Source organism: Sinohyriopsis cumingii, chromosome 15, assembly GCF_028554795.1.
Source record: "Sinohyriopsis cumingii isolate HCF-2022 chromosome 15, ASM2855479v2, whole genome shotgun sequence".
NCBI lineage: Eukaryota > Metazoa > Mollusca > Bivalvia > Unionida > Unionidae > Sinohyriopsis > Sinohyriopsis cumingii.
The window spans coordinates 58,685,000-58,701,712 of record NC_142975.1 but is presented as its reverse complement, the minus strand read 5'-3'; the positions used below and the strand labels follow the sequence as shown (position 1 = coordinate 58,701,712).

At 34.6% G+C, this 16,713-nt stretch overlaps 1 protein-coding gene across 2 annotated transcripts in view; it reads right to left on the bottom strand.

Annotated features, from left to right (window-relative positions):
• LOC149781867 (contactin-3-like) overlaps positions 1-16,713 on the bottom strand; it is a 199,050-nt gene that overhangs the window by 52,973 nt on the left and 129,364 nt on the right. For both annotated transcript variants that reach the window (XR_016414810.1, XM_089936061.1), the window contains exons 14-18: positions 16,157-16,323; positions 12,158-12,284; positions 8,818-8,985; positions 4,876-5,031; positions 1,848-1,942 (exon numbers count right to left, since the gene is read on the bottom strand). Coding sequence is in view for 1 of the 2 variants with exons in the window: in XM_089936061.1 (XP_089792187.1) it covers positions 1,848-1,942; positions 4,876-5,031; positions 8,818-8,985; positions 12,158-12,284; positions 16,157-16,323 (713 nt within the window). In the remaining variant the exon portion in view is untranslated. The remainder of the gene's footprint in view (positions 1-1,847; positions 1,943-4,875; positions 5,032-8,817; positions 8,986-12,157; positions 12,285-16,156; positions 16,324-16,713) is intronic.

The following is a 16,713-nucleotide window of genomic DNA, read 5'->3' as shown; positions in this document are numbered from 1 at the left end:
CCTATACTACTTATATTACAACCCTATACTACTTATATTACAACCCTATACTACTTATGTTACTACCCTATACTACTTATGTTACAACCCTATACTACTTATGTTACTACCCTATACTACTTATGTTACAACCCTATACTACTTATATTACAACCCTATACTACTTATGTTACAACCCTATACTACTTATATTACAACCCTATACTACTTATGTTACTACCCTATACTATTTATATTACAACCCTATACTACTTATATTACAACCCTATACTACTTATGTTACTAACCTATACTACTTATGTTACAACCCTATACTACTTATATTACAACCCTATACTACTTATGTTACTAACCTATACTACTTATGTTACAACCCTATACTATTTATATTACAACCCTATACTACTTATATTACAACCCTATACTACTTATGGCAAGACATCCTCCATTTTGTACTAATATTATAGCACTTAATTTCAAGGGTAAAATAAACTATATTGAATGTAGCGTTAATTTTGAGTTTTTGTGCCTTGGTGAGCAAGACCTGGAAAGTATTCAATTATCTTCTAAATTTTACACTAAATCAGTATCCCATATAGATTATGTTAGTCACATAGCTTTTATTTAGTTTAAGGAGTTTACAAAAAAAGAAAACACAAATTATTACAGCATTTCATTTAATTCTTACTCAGATACTGTACCACAATACAATGCAGAAGTTGCACAAAAAACTGTACTAGAAGTGTTGCTGAGTATAGTGATTCCAAATGTAATGTTTATGTGACCAGATTTTTGCATTATTTGGTTTGGATGAATGCTGTGATGGGATAACTTCCTATCTTTTAGAAGACCAGCATTTATTGACATTAATTTTGTAAGAGTGGCCAGATTATTTAGGTTGACATGTAAATCACACTTGTCCTAGGGTTGGGGTACAAAATCCATACCATGTGGTAGCAGCAATTTACTCATATTCAAGTTTTAGCATGGCATTCAGAGAATTCAACACAGGGTAAATTGGCCATATTCTGACATACATAATCACCTCTTTGCATTTTTTGTGATAGTTGCTCATTTTTCACACTGTCCATTGGGCTACCATTTGGAAACATGGTTGCCATATTGTCAATAGTAATAAGAAAATGCTGGGTAAAGAATCAATCATGTGTAATAATTTCATGGGGTTATCTGGACCAATTAGTTCCACATAAAGTGATATGTTAATTTGCTGCCATCAAAGATATTAAACCACAAACACTGTATGTAATGTATGAACTATGTGATAATTGTGTATCTCGCTCATAATTAAACTTGTTCAAGATCTTAAGCCTACATTCAAAGTTTGATCAAAAAATCAGACCAGAGTATGGCTCTTGAGCACTACAAGTTCAATTAATCACATGTCTGATCACCTAATTATTATTATGGATCTTGCATAATGTCCCCAAATCCTTAAGTAAAAAATACTCATAATGGCTACATTTATTTTCCATGGTACCAACTGTCATGGTTTTACTACTGAAAAAAGGCATTTTTGTGGATATGCAAATTCATGGGTCTGGTAAAAAGCATTTTTTTTTTTAAGTGGATAATATTTTATTCAGTCTTCAAATTCTTGATTGAAACGATCACAAAAATTCATTCAAACTTGGGCACAATGAGAAAAGGTAATTGACAGTAATTTATTAAAACTACCCATAACAAAATTTTCAATGAAATATGACTTAATTTACATTAAAATTACTTGACTGCTTATGAGCTGTTTTGAAGTACATTGTGTGATGTCGTAGAAAAAATACGAAACGTTAATTATGCCATGTGTTAAAGTATTGCTTTAGATAACTTACCTCCCACTTAATTGTCAAAGTTCCTTCACTTCCCCCTCCCCCATACACCTGCTTGGGTGCGATGACTGGGGCAGTTGGGGGTGTTTTGATTACACCTGCATAATGAAGAAGAGTGGTCAAACAAAATGTGTGTGTGTGTGTTTGAGAGAGAGAGAGAGAGAGAGAGAGAGAGAGAGGGAGATGGAGGGGAGAGAGATAAGGGATTGGGAGAAAGAGATGTTTTGATTAAATTAGAGCTGTCCCTCATAAAAAAAACTATATATAATACTAATAAAGATGCTAATAAAGTTGTCAGATTTAGTTCTGTTACCCAATTTATTTTAGTTCCCTGCTCTATTGTTGTTTTTTTTTATGCACAATGGGACACCTCATTGTTGTGCTTGTATGCACTATGAGAACACAGCATTGTTGTGCTTGTATGCACTATGAGGACACAGCATTGTTGTGCTTGTATGCACTATGAGAACACAGCATTGTTGTGTTTGTATGCACTATGAGAACACAGCATTGTTGTGTTTGTATGCACTATGAGAACACAGCATTGTTGGAATATTCCTCTGTATAATGTTCCCTCATATAATGCAAGTCACTTTATTGATTTTCATGTACATTTATGGAAATGGAGTATTGTATGTAGACAGCATATTTAGTTTAATAGATGAAATTAACAAACAGGATCCTTAATGTAGGACCTCAAAGTAGATTTAACATGGATGAGTTGACTACAAGCAACATATTAATTGTCAGTAATTCAATGTAGTTTGTTGTTGTTGTTGTTGTTGTTGTGGGGTTTAACGCCAATTTTCAGCACACGATAGGCTATACATGGCGGCCAGTATTAATGGTGGAGGAAGAACCAGGAAAACCCCGGAAAGAACCACCGACCCACGAGAAGCTACTGGCAAGCTTTCTCACATGCCCACATTGGCTGAATCTTAGACTCGAACCGCCGCAGACAGAGGTGAGATGGCAGTGATCCGTAACGAAGAGCGCTTTAGACCACTCGGCCACTCGGGGCCCCTCAATGTAGTTTGTAGTCAGTAAGTCAGTAGTTCAATGTATTGAGTAGTTCAATGTAGTCTATATTCAGTAGTTCAATGTATTGAGTAGTTCAATGTAGTCTGTATTCAGTAACTTAATGTAGTCAGTAGTTCAATGGAGTCAGTAGTCAATAGTTCAATGTAGTCAGTAGTTCAATGTATTCAACAGTTCAATTTAGTCAGTAGTCAATAGTACACTGTCTAAGTCTCAGATAAAAAAGATACCAATCCCTAAGTCACAGATAGAAAATATACCAACCCCTAAGTCACAGATAGAAAATATACCAAGGTCTAAGTCCAAAATAGAGAATATAAAATACTTAAGTCCAGGACAGCAAATATACTGATGCATAAGTCCAAGATAACAAATATAACAATATTTAAGTCACAGTAGCAAATATACCAATGTTTAAGTCAAAGATTGCAAATACACCAATGTTCAAGTCAAAGAAAGCAAATACAGTAAACTCCGGATTTATGCATATTGGACTTACTTGTGTCTCATGTTTATTTGAATTAATATTAAAACACAAGCAGAAAACTACAAGCTTAAAACTGCCATATTTTGATGCGTTTGACTGGGATGAAGATTCAGCTCCATGTTGATGAATGGATTTGAGTCTCATGAATTCAAGATACACTAATTTCTCAGGAATGCAATATACACATAAATTGGGGATTTACTGTATACAAATGTTTAAGTGAAAGATAGCAAAATTACCAATGTCTAAGTCAGAAATTGCAAATACACCAATGAACACCTTTTCACAATCCAAATCAAAGACAGCAAATTTACCAATGTCTAAATCAAAGACAGCAAATTTACCAATGTCTAAATCAAAGACAGCAAATTTACCAATGTCTAAATCAAAGACATCAAATTTACCAATGAAAACCTTTTCACAATCCAAGTCAAAGACAGCAAATGATCTAATGAACACATTTTCAGTCAAAGATAACAAATATACCAATGTTTAAATCACAGAAAGAATATATGCTACTGTCTAAATCAAAAACAGCAAATATATGAATGAACAACTTTTCAGATTAAACAATTCTTTGTCGAACTGGTTCAATGACTTCATCTCATATAACCCCATCATGCCCCCTAATTAAAAATGTACATTTAAGCATTAAATAATATAAAAGAAAACAAAAATCCAACTGACAAGGACAAAAGTGCCTTATTTTTTATTGTATGAACTGGAAAAAAGTGTTTTGTCTCTTTATTCATGTATGCTTCATGGGAAAACTGGATAAAACTAAGACACACTATTATTCTGCTCAGGAAAGTTTGAGTAAAAGAGAGGAAGTTTTTAGCTTGGAGTTTAACAAATCTGAAATTCTAAACTCTAATCATACGAATTAATAATAAAAACTGTCACAAATTTCCTAACTTTGATTTTTTATCAGCAAGCTACATCTGAATACTAAAAATGTGCTCAGTGTGTCAACAGATCTGATTTACAGGCTTGGAATTTGTGCATCTGCAAATGATGGCCATCACATATCCTGATGCTTTTCACTGCTAATCCAAGGCACACCCACTGACTCCCCTCCCCTTGGTAACCCAACCCACACACATACCAGATAGTGACCCAGGAGTTTTTAATAAGAAAATCCTTTAAAGGTATGGTACAGCTTCCTGGTGTGGTTACACATATAAAGTTTGATTAGAAAATATTTGAAAATGTACTGTCATTAAAGTCTTTGGTACATCTGACCCCTGACCCCCTTACAGGGAGTTCTGGGGAAGGTGACCCATCCTTCTAATGGTTATCAAAGGGACATCATAACTACAAAGATCCATATAACTTCACCCAATTGTTTCGGAGATATGGAAACTGACAAAGATGGACTGACAGATGGATACAGGTATCACAATATCATAGACTATTTTTTAAAAATGTACTGGGTTAATAAAACTTTTAAAATGCATGCATTTGTCTTTCTCTAATAAAAAAATAACAAAAGAAAATGTGTATTACCTGACCCAACACTGGGTCTGCCAGCTCCAAACTTGTTGACGGCACTAACCCTAAAGCTATAACCTGTGTTAGGAATTAGGTTATCCACTAAATAGATCCTCTGATCTGAGCGCAGTATTCCACCTACACCCTGGACAGTGTCCTGAGCAGGAATGTCTGTTAAAAGACAGATATTGTAAAATATGTTTAATAGAGACAGTAACACAATGGGACAAGTCTGTCCAGAACATACAGCCACAGGTGTCCTTTATATAGAGGTTTCTCTGATGTGATGTGATTTACTGTATATACTGACCTATAAGTAGAGTCACACTGCAAAGAACATAGACTCTGATCTACCATCACATAATGCGCTAGCAGATCAGGGTCTATCTTGTTTGTTGTACTGATTACTCATAACAAATTGCATAGCATTGCTGGCACACATTGTCTTGAAAATTGAAAATATTCTCCAAAAAAATGTGTATTTTGTAAATTACCACTGTATGGCCATATTCTATGCTGACTTAAAGATGCAACTATCTGAAGCAGGGCTCTCCACAGAATTTCAGAATCAGGAGCCCTGGGCTATTTACTCAAGGAATTTAAGAGTCACCACCCTATATGACAGAGTCCCTGGTATAAATCTGGGAGTCCCTCACTTTCAAAGGGATAAAAAGGAAAATGAAAAGCACATGCTCATTATTTTAATAATATCAGGATTGAATTCTTTGGCATTTATAACATCAGGATTGAATTCTTTGGCATTTATAATATCAGGATTGAATTCTTTGGCATTTATAACATCAGAATTGAATTCTTTGGCATTTATAATATCAGGATTGAATTCTTTGGCATTTATAATATCAAGATTGAATTCTTTGGCATTTATAACATCACACCATAAAGATTTTTTTTCAGTAAATAGAATGTTAAGCTTTTTTTTTTACCACTACAAGAATACTGAAATAAAAAAAATGAACCAAAACAATAAAATTATAAACAATTATTTTAAATCCCAAGAATGATAACTGGGAATTATAATTGGGAATGCTGTTTAGTTGTCTCTACAAGTGGAGTAATGTCTCCATTCCCTCCAAAGAAACCTGCATGAGTAAACACCTGTATCATCTACAAGAATGTGAATTACATCATTAAATTAAATAAAGAAGGAATTAAAAAATATACCAAGCAGCATATGTGTATAAAACAACTTATTCAGAATAAATGTTAATTAGTAAACAGTGCTAAATGCCTTTTATGGTATGAGTTGACCCTAAGGATATAAGATGAGATATAAAACATGGACTTTATAGAAAAAATGGCTACTACATGTATGCTACCTAAATATATGCAGCTTGAGACCACAAATCTTTCAAGATGAATCCACATACACTTCATGGTCAAACATGACAAATCAAATAAAACTTTCACCTTTTGTTGTATTTTCTCTTCTTCCATTTATGGGTTCATTTTCATCACAAATCTGTCCCCCCCCCCACAATGAAACAGATTTTGCCTACTCAGTTTTTCAAGTCAATGCACAGTGTACACTTTTAAAAGGTTTCTACTGATACTGTAAAAGTCACACATACTTAAACAGCAGTTATTATTATTATTATTATGACTATTATTATTATTATTATTGCATATCAATGATTTTACGTTATTGTCCAAATCAGACTCTGAAAAGTTTTGATCACATTCATGATTTAAACAATGCTGCAACAAAACAGGGCATTGTTAATTTGCCAGCCAATTGCCAGTGCTTACATCCATGTAGAGTACGGTTTCTTTGAAGTATGTCAAAAGGCCAGTCCATTTCACAAAATATTTGCAATGATAAGGATTGACTATTAATTAGTCACACACTTCTTGCCTGTTTTCTTAAGTCTATAATTATACAATTTGGCCACTGCTGACCAGAATAAGAAACAGGGCATGTCCTGAGGTAATATGAGACACATCACAGGGAAAAACAGTGCATCCTTTGAGAATTTCATGCATATTAGACCTGGAAGCTTGGGTCCCTGAGAGCCCTGTGAAAGAGTCATTTAAAAAACTCAAGGCAGCCGAAAAATTTGTCATTACATATGTCTTCCAATGATGACAACAATATGTACCAAGTTTCACAGCAATCCATAAACAAGAGGCTCTAGAAAGGAGTGACATTCTACTAGCCAAACATAATTTTCAAGAAACCATGATAAATCGTTTTCTTCATTTTAACTGCTGGGTGTCGAAAACATCTCTGACATTCTTAAGAAATATGAATATTTCTAAAATAGGGGCTTAGGTTGACATATTACATGTAAGACTGGCACCATTTTCATTTAGGACTAACTTGACTTCATATGATAATAATTTGGGTAAAAATTCAATGACATTAAATTTTATGTTTTATTGCTTTTTTAGTCATGCTGGCTATAAATTAAACTTACCATAAAAAGTCCTCTGGTGAAAAAAGCCTATGTTGATTATGTAGTGTAAGCCTTAATCTAATTAGCTTTAAAATATCACTCAGCTATTCCTGACAGAAGAAGTAATCAGACATTCCACACTGCACTAGAACTTAGATTCAGACAACAGCTGGTTTATGTTTTATGTTCACTTGGGGAAAATGCTTTCAGCGCAGTCTTGCCTCCTCGTACCATGTGCGTGTGTGTGTGTGATTTGGATTTTTAATGTAGCTTTAAAAAATTTTCAGTCATATTGCTACGATGTCTGCAGTGTGACAGTTTATAGTGATGTCTAGCACTGGGGCATCATGCCACAGACATGTAGCATGATGTCCCACCCAGTCATATTATCCTGACACCAGGCTGGCCAGTCCTAACACTAACCTCTTAATGCTGAGCGCCAAGCGAGGCAGCTGTTAGTACCATTTTTGTAAGTCTTTGGTATGACTCGGCCGGGGATCGAACCCATGACCTTCTGCTTCCGTGGCGGACGCTCTAAACACTAGGCCACCGGAGTAGTCACCTCCTCCTACCAACTGTACTGATGACTTGTATTAATAAATAGGATAAACTGCCTTCTGGAGTTATTCCTCAATAACATATACCATTACAGATATGACCATGACATTGAGGAGGTTAAGCAGCAATAAGATTTTCAAGATGGATATTCATGTAGGACCAACAAGACACTCTAAGAAGTCTTTTGGTACCAATATGACATTCTGTTTAGGTAGAATACCAAGACTTTCAAAATGATTGCTAAAGTGACCATATTTGACATCAGAACTGGATCCATTTTCATTTAAGACCATCTAGACATCATAAAAAGTCTTTAAGAGAAAACCCATATCAATATAATCATCCATCTAGGAAGTGTAACTAAGAAAAAGATTTTCAAAATGGCCACCATGGGTATGTGAGAAAGCTTGCCACTAGCTTCCCAAGGGTCAGTGGTTCTTTCTGGGGATTTCCTGGGTTTTTCCTCCACCAATAATACTGGCCGCCATGTATAGCCTATCATGCGCTGAAAAATGGCGTTAAACCCTACAACAAAAAACAACATCACCAACAGCAGTCTTCAAAGATTTTCACATGGCATTACCCTAATCATTCTCAGCCAACAAAGTAATTTGTGGAATGATGGCTGCTTATCTCTGACCACCTTACCTTTCAATTGCCTGGAGTCTATGATAAATCTATGGCATAAACTGCCCCAAGGATAGTTCTAAGCAGGATTTATTACTGTTTAAACTAGGAACATATACAGTGGTCATATAAAAACGTCTCCATCGCTCACTGTTTACTAATTTGTTAAAAATTTGTTTTATAAGATTACTGTAAACCATGTTTTTTTTAAAGATGACAGTGCTGTGGGGTCTGCATGTAAAAAATCTTATTTTCATGTGAGGAGCCATGCTATTGCAGGTATGTACTTCATAGTGACCTAGTAATATGTAAAAGAAATCACAAGAAATGTTTGAAAATCAAGGAAATTTATTCAAACCTGACTTTAAAACCTGCCATTGCCCCTTGTAGTAATCGGTTTCACCCTCAATGATGAAATATGCTATAGGATCCCCATATTCTGCTCCTACTGTCCAAATGACTGATGCAGATGTGGCAGTTACAGATTGAAGATCTACGTAAACCCCTGCTGGTTCACCAGGAGGACCTGGAAAGAAGAAAATATGTGTATATAAAATATGGAATATACTTGTCTCTTTGGCTGACTCTTAAAAAAAGCATTATCACCTATGAATTCAAGCACATAATTATTTACATCTAGGATGTCATAGTCATTCTGTTTAATAGGAATATACCACAACCGCAACAATTTGTGCCGAGATTACTGGCAAACACACCTATATTGTGGGGTAGGTGTGGATTCCACCTTTTTTCTAGAAAATGCAAAAAGAATTGAGTCATTATGTCCAATGTGAAGAACTGGTAAATAAAAACCAAATATATTGCTCATTTTATCATTGAAAATGGTAGTTAGTGCCCAGAATTTTTAATCAACATTGTGAAATTCTCAACGTTTAATAAGTCATATATTTTGTCACATTTCTAGACCACCCATCCCCATCTCCAAAATTCTCAGCACTCTGTAAATAACAATATTGGATGAAATTTCAATCGATGAAATGTCATTAATGCCTAATTGTGGTAACACTTTAAGAAATAAATATCAATGAAAAAATGTTTTGTCAAGTGAAATTTGTGCTTTAGCTCTGTTTTAATTCAGTCTTATTATTGTGTAATCATCGTAAATGTGATATGCCCTCTTGTATTCAAACATAAAAATGTTAATCTACCATGTCACAGATATGTCCATGAGCATTTCTGTGAGAACATAACTGACTGCCAGCTGTGCTTTTATCTCTCATATGTGGACACATTTTTTGCATTTTTACGCTCATTGTATTATCACATTAATAATGCCGTTTGTATCAATTAAATAAAGGGGACAGAATTAAACATGTTTATTGGCATACAAATCCTACCTGCAGAAGAGCCAGTGGCCATTATAGTCATGTATCAGGTCTATTCATTTAAATTGATCACTCAAATACCGTTATAAATATTATTGTGTCAGTAACATGATTAAACTATCCTTATTGTTCACAAACATGATCAAACATGGCAATGCAACCAAGTGAAAGGAGTACTCAGTGAATGTAAAGCTTTATTGGATAGATACAGTTCATTACAGAGAAGCGAGCTCCAAAGTCTTAAGTGAATTTATAATTGGCACTCCATAGATTTGCTCAAGAATGAGCAGAAGTTTCACTATTACTTGTAATTAAATCATGGCATCAATATTTTATTGATAAAACAAGTTTGAAAAAAAAAAATCAATGTTACAAACTAAATGTATAAACATATCTTGTTCTTGTTCAAAAAGCAGTCATTTAATGCACAGTGATTTGCAGGTACACAACAAGTCACACAAGTAGATGACGTGTGTTGAAACCCCTTTGAGTATTGTTTGCATGATCTATCAGACACTGGTTATGCTGAAAACAAATGCAATTTATACTGAAATGAGAACAGTTTTGTTAGAAAAAGCAGTTTATCAACAATTATTCCCTGAGCGAGTATTCAGCCATTAAAGAGCAGTGGTACCTACCCTCCTTGAGTCTTTCAGATGCCAAAACAGGATGCCACACATTCATTTTTAGAAGTCCCTTGGTAACTAACTTGTGAACACAACATTAACCCTGAACTGCTGGCACATTATGCAGTGGCAGATAGGGCTCTATAGTATTTGCAGTTGGACTGGACTTAAAATTGAGTATATGGTAACAATGCGTTTATTTTTCAATCTGTCCTGAATAATGGAATATAAGTCTTGTAAAGGAACTGGCACTCCATTGGCTGAAAAAAATTGGATTCTATGAGAGAGCTCAATTTTTTTTAGCTCCTTTGTGTCTTTTCAACTTCTGATTATGAAACCATCTAAGATAAACTAAATAAGCTGCAACATACTGAATTAGATAAGAAAATTATTTTCTTCCTTGTTTAATTAAGATGTTCTCTGGAAAAGCAGTAAAAATGTTTAGATTGACCTTGAATCTTTGATCTGGAAAGATCATTGAACTCATCTCAGACATACAGTTAACACATTAACCCCTAGTGACAAGTTAACATGGCAGGAGGTAGTAGCCTACTGCCGAGCTCTGTAGGTCATGGTCATGTACGATACACTAAAGTGGGTGGTATTATAGAAAGGTAGACAGATGTAGCTCTACAATGATACCAAATAATTTCTAGTTGCACTACAAAATACAGAGGGGAAAACCTCAATTTTTGGACCTGATTTTTTTCAATCCAAAATTGGCCTGTGGTTAGGATCCAATTTTGTGTCCGGATTTAGACTTTTTGGTCTCAGATCTAAGGCAGACCAGTATGAACTGCAAACAGACAGATGAACGTTTGCAAAAAATAGGATAAGATGGGCATTTGGAATCAAGAGTGTTCTCGATACAAAAATAATGGGTCCGTTTAGCAACACACAAAATTTTTTACAAATAGCTTTCAAAATGTGTTTCCTACTCAAATTTCATGCGAAAATGACAAAAACCTCCAGGAGTTAATGTGTTAAGCTGTATTCACATCCTAAGTTTGGTTAAAAAACACAGTAACCAATTGGATTGGATTGTTGTATCACAAGACATTATAATGAAAAACCCAATTATGTTGTGATCCCCCCACATGGTTTGATCAAAATCAGTTGACACTTCTCTTTTTTTACACACTAGTTATAACATCTACACACTCGGCATGACCATTAACCTTGAAATCAATATCTGAGTGCTCACTATCAGCTTGCGTGTTAAGATGCAGCATAATGCAAACTATGGTCAAATCCCTTTCAATATGTACAGGTCAGTGTATTTATTACCTCAATGAAGTATAAAATCTCCAGAAAGTTATGTTCGACCTTGACCCCAAGGCCAATTAAGGCAAATTATAAAACTCATTCAGAATTGTGCTTAGAGATGCAAAGAAACTAAGTTTGATCAAGATCTATAATTATATTTGCACAAGTCATAACAGCTTAATCAGAACCAAATAAATGACATAAAAGCCCTCTAGTTAAAACTAAATGTCAATACGGCCACTGACTTAGGAAGAGCAAAGATAAAATGTCTGCAAGGTTCCCACTGTATTAGTTTAGTTGGACATTAGATAAAACCAGTTTCATTCAGGATCAACTATACAAATGTTATAAGTGTTTCAATGAAAATCAAATGTCAATACAACCATCCCTTAATGACCATGAGTGTCCAAAATCTTGAGGCATTTGAAGACTTTGAGTAAACATAAAGCAAAAAACTTACCCATAACTTCTAAGTAGGCACTCTGCTCCACTGTATGGAGTGTTGTCTTGGCAATGCATTTGTATTGTCCCATGTGCTTTATCTGGGCCTCTCTAACATAGAGTCCATTAAGTCCATTCTGGGAGCTCTGTAATTGAAAAAGTATATTCTTATCAAAATATTGTATCACTTGTATTACTTGGCATTCAACTGACCTCTCAGAATTCAACTGACCTATGGGCATTAACTGAGCTGTTGGCATTCAAATGACATCTTGGCATTCAACTTACCTCTTGGCAATAAGTGACATCTTGGCATTCAATTGACCTCTTGGCATTCAATTGACCTATAGGCATTAACTGAGCTGTTGGCATTAAATGACATCTTGGCATTCAATTGACCTATATGCATTGAACTGACCTGTTGCTATTCAGCTGACCTCCTGGCAGTCAATTGACATCATGCCATTCAATTGACATCTTGGCATTCAACTGACCTCTTAGCAATAAATGACATCTTGGCATTCAACTGACATCTTGGCATTCAACTGACCTCTTGGCATTCAATTGACCTATATGCATTGAACTGACCTGTTGCTATTCAGTTGACCTCCTGGCATTCAACTGACCTTTTGGCTGGGCATGACATTATTCAATCAACTATTGCATAACAAAACATTCCAATGAACCATTTCCCAATTTAATCGCCCAGGTAGGTCTCAATGTTCACCTAACCAGAATTTTACAGGTATTAGTACGGTGATCTGATCAGAGCAGGTTCAACCACACAAGTCACCTGGACATCATTAACTACACAGTTTCAAATGTTTATAATTCTGACATCTTCTGTCCAATTTTCATTAAATTCCACACCTTAACTCATTTGGAATATCCTCATCTCTTTCCAATGTGAGTCAAATAACTTTGATTCTCTAAAAGAGACTTGAAGGTAACAGTAATTAAAGTGATACTTCCCAAATTCACAAGTTTTTGGCAGACAAAAATTGGGCTACATGTGCAAAGAACAGGTTGTTATATGCTTGCAGCCAACCACTTTCAAAATTGCTATCCCATTCCTCTGTACATCTTAATGGCTATATTCTTACATATGTCAACAGCTGTAGGTATTTGGGTCATGTTTTAAAATCCAATCAGTCTGATGATGAAGATATGATGTGACATTACAGATTTCTAACAAATATGCTTCTGTAACATAAATTTATAAATAATATTGGTATATCAAACTGTGATCCACCAATGGTGCAATAATACGCATATATAAATATTCTTGCGAGCACCTGCAGTTAATTCTAGATCAATGATCAATTTCCACACATTAATCATTAGTGACATATGAAAATAATGATAAAATGTATTAATAATCCACGTTTTCTAAATGAATTTAATATGGTACACATTTTCATCATAATCCTTTCTGCTTTCTGTTCCCCCTCCCCTCTCATGCATACCGGACAAACAACATAGAAATGTGGAGTAAGAGAGAAGAGAAATTTGGGCTGGATTAAAACCTTGAAATAGAAATTACACCAAGTAACCTACAAGAATATGGTTGTCACAATGATATGCATGCACTTTCCTTGGGATCTATCTAAAGTATTTATCAATGATACAAAGTTGTAAACTAGGTCGACATTACACAGCAAATTTCTCGGTTATGTGGTACGTATACTGTGATGTATTTAATATTCTATTGTTATTTTTGTTTCTTCAACATTCAATAGCATGCTAAAAATTGATTATTATTAATTAAATATGAAAATGTCCAAAGACCTATCTCTCTTTCTCTTTCTCTTGACCATCATAGCAAGAAGAGTTTTAAAGTCAAACTGACCAGAAAGATGGAGAGAGAGAGAGAGAAAGAGAGTTTATGGTCAGTAGTACTGTTACTAAAGCAGAACAATGACTTTGATCAACTGCAAATATATTAAAATATTTTAATTACCTCTTGCTGGTTCATTGTTTTGCTTAGTTTCTCTTCCACATTTATTTCCATGTGCCAGTACATAAATGGCTAAGCTTTCATGTTTAAATCATAAGTGTGTATTGTACTGATATAATCAATGTGAAGAAAAATAGAAACTAAAAATGAAAACTATCAACTTATCAATATGCAATGGTGATTGTGAATAGCCACAAAAGGCATAGAACTACATTTTGTAGCGAACACACTCAGGGCTGTGAGAAGTTCATTCACTCGGTCAATACACAGCTACCTGTAGTAAAGCTTAACTTCATTCAAAGAGCAAATATACATATTTGCATGTGATATAAATAAAATATATGTACAGCATGTATGCTGTATCACTGATGTACCACTCTTTGTATAAAAGTTTCATTAAAAGGAAACTCAGCAAGTCTCGTTTCCTTCTAATGAAAATTAATCTCGTGGTATATCATTGATAGTGTATATATTATATATATATATATATATATATATATATATATATATATATATATATATATATATATATATATATATATATATATATATATATATATATATAGATAGATAGATATACAAGTGCTGACTTGCACTATGGGTTGTACAATACCTTTTACAAGGAAGATAGTAAACTCTCAAAACAAGTGCCCTCTCAACAGAGGTCATCATACTATACAGTTTTCCCTCTTTATGATGCAATTAAAGATGTAACAGGACACCATAGTGGACCATCTGACCAAAATTAAATTACTGAATTGTAATTGATTATCAAATGTACAACAATACAGACTGTGAGAAAACAATATGAATCTTAGTGTTATATATCTTTATTAACATTTTACCAGTTTGTTTTATAAACTCTTCCCTCAACATCACAGTTAAGTTTTTGTGCTGTTCTAATTCATCAGGTTGGTTTAATACATGCTGTTCCTATTACATCACAGTTTGGTTTACAAGCTGTTCCTATTACATCACAGTTTGGTTTACATGCTGTTCCTATTACATCATAGTTTGGTTTACATGCTGTTCCCATTATACCACAGTTCAGTTTCTATGCCATTTCCATTATATCACCATTTGGTATCTGTGCTGTTCACACTATATCACAGTTAGGTTTATGTGCTGTAACCATTATACTGGTTTGGTTATTATACTGCTCCCACTATACCACAGTTTTGTTTCTATACTGCTTCCACTATACCACAGTTTTGTTTCTATACTGTTTCCACTATACCACAGTTCACTTTATATGCTGTTCCCACTGTACTACAGTTCAGTTTCTATGCTGTTCACACTATATCATTGTTTGGTTTCTATGCCATTTCCACTATACCAGTTTAGTTTTTTATGCTGTTCCCACTATACCACAGTTCAGTTTCTATGCTGTTCCTGTTATACCAGAGTTCGGTTTCAATGCTGTTCCCACTATATTACAGTTCAGTTTTTGTGCCATTCCCATACCAAAGTTTCGTTTATATGCAGTTCCCACTATATCACAGTTTGGTTTATATGCCATGCCCACTATACCAGTTTTGGTTTATATGCTGTTCCTGCTATACCACAGTTTGGTTTATATGCTGTTCCCACTATACCACAGTTTGGTTGATGTGCTGTTCTCATTATGCAACATATGTTCAGTGGTTATAAACTCCCCTATTGTGTTATAATGAAAGAGCTGTATAATCTACCACTGATCCATGCATTAAGAATCTGATGTTAACTGAAAAGTGGTCTTTCAAGTCAGGTTGTCTCTCTAGTGTACTCTATCTGAAATAATGAGCACACTATATAGGACTTGTCTAAAAAATCAAATCTGTCACAATTCTTTTTAACAAGATTTTAAGATATTAAAATATTCCTTAAAAGATTGCTTCAGAAGAAATTTAAGGACAGTTTAAGCAGACATGGGCAACCTATGGCTGCCGTAAACTCACTGCATCCAGTCTGAGCTGGTTTTATCCCATTATATTTATATCAATCATACTGGTTGCGTGTGCTTGATAAAATGTATGAATAACCAAGATACAGATTTTGTAAGACCTACCAATCCTCTCTCACCTTTACGTAATGCAGGCTATCATCAAAGTCAACTGGATATCCATTAAAGGTCCACAGGTAGACAAGGTCGTATGTTTTGTAGTCATATGATGCCTCGCAGTACAAGAAGGCAGTACTGTTGACTATCACTTGCTGGTTTGTTGGTGGTACACTAAGTGTTATACCTCCTGAAACAGAGTGGAGAAAATGTTTGTTCAACAAAATTACAAGGTGTACAGACTCATATATCAACATGCATAAACCCATGACCCCATGGCCACATCCAGGGGCATGACAGGAATGCAACAGGAAGTAAGGAGTATATGACGCAGTACCTTCCAAACTGGGTGTAAATTGGATGCAACAGAAAACTACAACCAATAAACTGTAAATTGGATGCAAGAGAAAAACTACAACCAATAAACTGTAAATTAGATGCAAAAGGAAACTACAACCAATAAACTGTAAATTGGATGCAAAAGAAAACCAAAAAAGTATCAGCACATACTTGTTCTATGAAAGTATAAAAAAGATTTGTGTTGACATCATATCTGATGTACCATCATTATTATCATTTG